The sequence below is a fragment of the Orycteropus afer genome, unplaced genomic scaffold, assembly GCF_000298275.1.
Source record: "Orycteropus afer afer isolate SDZICR_OR568_19922 unplaced genomic scaffold, OryAfe1.0 scaffold00146, whole genome shotgun sequence".
Taxonomy (NCBI): domain Eukaryota; kingdom Metazoa; phylum Chordata; class Mammalia; order Tubulidentata; family Orycteropodidae; genus Orycteropus; species Orycteropus afer.
In genome coordinates this window covers 6,794,897-6,798,543 of record NW_006921733.1, presented here as the reverse complement: position 1 = coordinate 6,798,543, position 3,647 = coordinate 6,794,897, and the positions used below count along the sequence as shown (strand labels likewise).

Here is a 3,647-nt window from a genome sequence, read left to right as displayed (position 1 = left end):
AATAATAATAAAAAGGACAAAAGTATTAATAATATTAGTTGGTTTGAAACGGACAAATACAAGCAAACTAATCACCGGGAAAAAGAAAAAATCGGTGGACTGGGTAGGGAACCCAGGCTCTGTCGGAGCACACAGACTGTGATGGAGTTCCTGTGGGCCCAGAAGGTAGGTGGGAGTGGGGATGGCCACACCTCCATTCACCAAGCGGGTGTAGGGCGTAGTAACAATAAGAATGTCGTACCTTTTCAGTCTTGCAGGCCCCGAGTGTCCTTGGGGTTGCTGGAAAGCAGAATGTGTTCCTAAGCCCTAGAAATCTGTGAGAGCACTGTCTCTTTGAATATCCAAAATAGTCAAGCCGCTTTTTAAACCTTCTAAATGGCGGTGCCCTCCGGACCGCCAAAAGTCCACAGCTCAGCCCACCTTTCTCTTCACCTTCTCCGTTTGTTCCCCAGCTACCGTGCACAGTCTACCGTACAGTCCCTGGCTAGCAGGGGGATTTTTAGGTTAATTCTTAAGTCCTACCACCACAGGAATCTGCAAGAGCACTGTCTCTTTAAATATCCAAAATAGTCAAGCCTCTTTTTAAACCTTCAAAATGGCGGTGCCCTCCGGACTGGCAAAGTCCACAACTCAGCACACCTTTCTCTTCACCTTCTCCATTTGTTCCCCAGCCACCGTGCACAGTACTCTGTGCAGTTCCTGGCTAGCAGGAGAATTTTTAGGTTAATTCTTAAGTCCTACCACCACAGGAATCTGAGAGAATGCTGTCTCTTTAAATATCCAAAATAGTCAGCATATACACATTTTTTGATCCTCTCTGGAGAAGGGGTTAGTGCATTTTCAGTTATACCCAAAATAGTTGCATCATGTTAGGTTGAATTAGGATTTCATTATTGCATTTATTTATTTATTTTGAGATTAAATATGGCTTAAGGACTAACCAAGGAGCTTTGGCGATGTAGCGGGTTAAGGCATTCAGCTGTTAGTCAAAAGGTCAGCAGTTCAAACTCACCATTCATTCCGTGAGAGAAAGATGAGGCAGTATGCTTCCATAGATTTACAGCTGTGGAAATCCTGTGGGGCAGTTCTACTCTTTGCTATAAGGTCATTGAGTTGGAACCAGTTTGATGGCAGGGGGTTTGGTTTTTTGGTAAGGACTAACCAAAAGATTATGGGTTGAATCTACCCAGAAGCACCATCAAAAGAAGGTCCTGGTAATCTACTTCCAAAAAAACAGCCACTGAAAACCTTATTGTGCACAGTTCTACTCTGACACACACAGGTTCTCCATGAGTCAGAGTTGATTTGATGGCAATGGGTTTGTTTTTTGGTTTAAGGAGATATGTGTATGGGTGCTATGTCAACAAGAGGTGGATTGTGATGGTTAATTTCATATGTCTACTTAGCTAGGCTATGGTTCCCAGTTGTTTATTTAAACATTACTCTGGATATGTCTGTGAAGGTATTTTGTAGATGTGACTAACATTTACAATCAGTAAACCAAATTACCCTTAATGTGGTGGGCCTCTTTTGATCTGTTGAAGGTGTAAGATTAAAAACCTGGAGAAGAAGGAATTCTAAACCAAGACTGTAACATAGATTTCTTGATTGAGTTTCCAGCCCATTTTCTTCCCACAAATTTCAGACTTCCCAGCCCCACAATTGCATTTCTCTGGAGAAACTTGACTGATACAGCCTAAAGCTCTGGAAAGAACCTATAGTATCTATGTGGTCAGGACCCTCAGCTGACCAGTGTGGCAGGAGTGACAGCAGATGGAACAGGCTGCTACTGGAAGCAGAGAAGGCAGGGTTTTACCCTACATCCTTCTCTAACACCTCCCACCTCCCTCTGTGGCTGGAAGAGGCTGTAATAGAGCCTGAGGATGTGACAGCTGCCAGAAAAGGGGTCAGGGGAGCAGACCTGTGGCCCACATCCACCCCAGAGACTTTAAATTTTATCTACTTACAGCCATGTGGCCTTGTGATGCATACCTCCACAACTTCCTGTACCATCCATGTACCCTAGCTGACCCACAGAAGACTTTCTGAGAGTGTTCTGGATACTTCAAGAGTATGTTTCAGTCCTTTTGCCTTGAATGCCAATGTTGGTACTGTTATTAGCATCAGACACACTATGTGTCATATTCCGCACTGAGAAGAGTCCACAACTTCTCCCCACAGCCCATAGCACAGACCAGGAGACTGAAGCACAAGGATGGGTTTCTGCCTGGAGCCACTTAGCTGGTCAGCAGGAGAGTCAGGACCTAAGTCCCAGTGTCTCTTTAGTCAGGGCTTCTAGCCCTGGCCCTCTCATCCCTCCTGTGTGAGCCTAAGATCCTACAGCTTTGGAAGAGTCATGTGGAACAGAAGCCAGGCTGTGAAGGTGCATCCAGGTAGCCACTCTCTGGCTCCAAACCCCTTATGCTGGCCTTGGAGGATGGCTCAGCCTATCTGTTCTTCCTCATGGCTCCAATTCTGGCACCCGACCCTCCTGAAGCTTTTTGTGACACCAGTGGAACACAGGATTATTTTGTTCCATGTTAAACTCCCTAGAGTCTATGCTGAGCAGGGCCCCACATGTACACACAGGAGCTTGCCAATAGGAAAGCTGACCAAAGGACAGCAAGGGTCAGGAATGTAAGGGTGGTGGAGATGCCAGCTCTGAACTTGCCTTCTGTCGTGGCTGATCAGGGGATGTGACGACCACTGTGTTACAGATGGTGAGGGCAATGAAGAAGTCGAACACATCAGAGAGCTCAGGTGAGAGCTGGGCTAGTGGGTGCTCCTGATGTCTCATGGTGGCTAGGTACTGGTCACACTCGCTTACCTTCTCAAAGAGCTTGGGGTCAGGTGTGATGTCTTTCTCCTGTAAGAAAATGAAGGCCAAGGGTGGGTCCAACCCAGGAACCCACCATACATCTTGGTGCTTGACATGACTTTATGGTGTAACAGGCCTTTATCTCACACATACAGGTATAAACGTAACATATCATTTTATAATGGTATATTTATATAATTTTAATTGTGTAACTACATATAACATGTATGAAAAGAAATCTATAAATCTTATTACATATAATAAAGTATTTATGTTTTTACTATCAAATAAGCCTCCTAAAAACTATCATAAAATATCTCACATGCTAGAAAAATTTGTAAAACTCAGAGAAGAATATGGGAAAGTTAACCAATCTGTAACTTCTTTTCGAAAAACATGCTTCCAGTTTTATTTCTATACATTTAAATTTTTATTTAATCTTTTATTTATACACAAATTGGTAGTTTCCATTTTACCTATGCCTTTAAAAATTATTGAAAATACACCATTTAAAATGGAAGTAAGTTTCTTTCTTTGTATTGCTGCCGTGAATACCACACTGATAAACTTCTTTGCAAATCTGACTGAATTCCTACTAAGAGTATGAACATTTCTAATACAACTGACCCACACTACTTAACTGCTGCCAGGCAAATTCGTCCCAGTACAACCTCCCTCTTGTCCTGTGTAATCGTCTTTTCCTGGTGCCCTATACACACCTACCAACAGCACTCATGATTTCAGATCACCCTTGTTTAAATGATAGCTTCTATGTGGATTTAGAGGAACATATACCAATGAGTGGGAGTTCTGGTAGCATAGTGGCTAA

At 43.3% G+C, this 3,647-nt stretch overlaps 1 protein-coding gene across 1 annotated transcript in view; it reads right to left on the bottom strand.

The window, feature by feature from the left end:
• Positions 1-3,647, bottom strand: part of ATP10A (ATPase phospholipid transporting 10A (putative)) — a 352,646-nt gene that overhangs the window by 55,637 nt on the left and 293,362 nt on the right. The window contains exons 9-10 of the mRNA XM_007945983.1: positions 2,672-2,866; positions 1,510-1,560 (exon numbers count right to left, since the gene is read on the bottom strand). Of these exons, the coding sequence (XP_007944174.1) occupies positions 1,510-1,560; positions 2,672-2,866 (246 nt within the window). The remainder of the gene's footprint in view (positions 1-1,509; positions 1,561-2,671; positions 2,867-3,647) is intronic.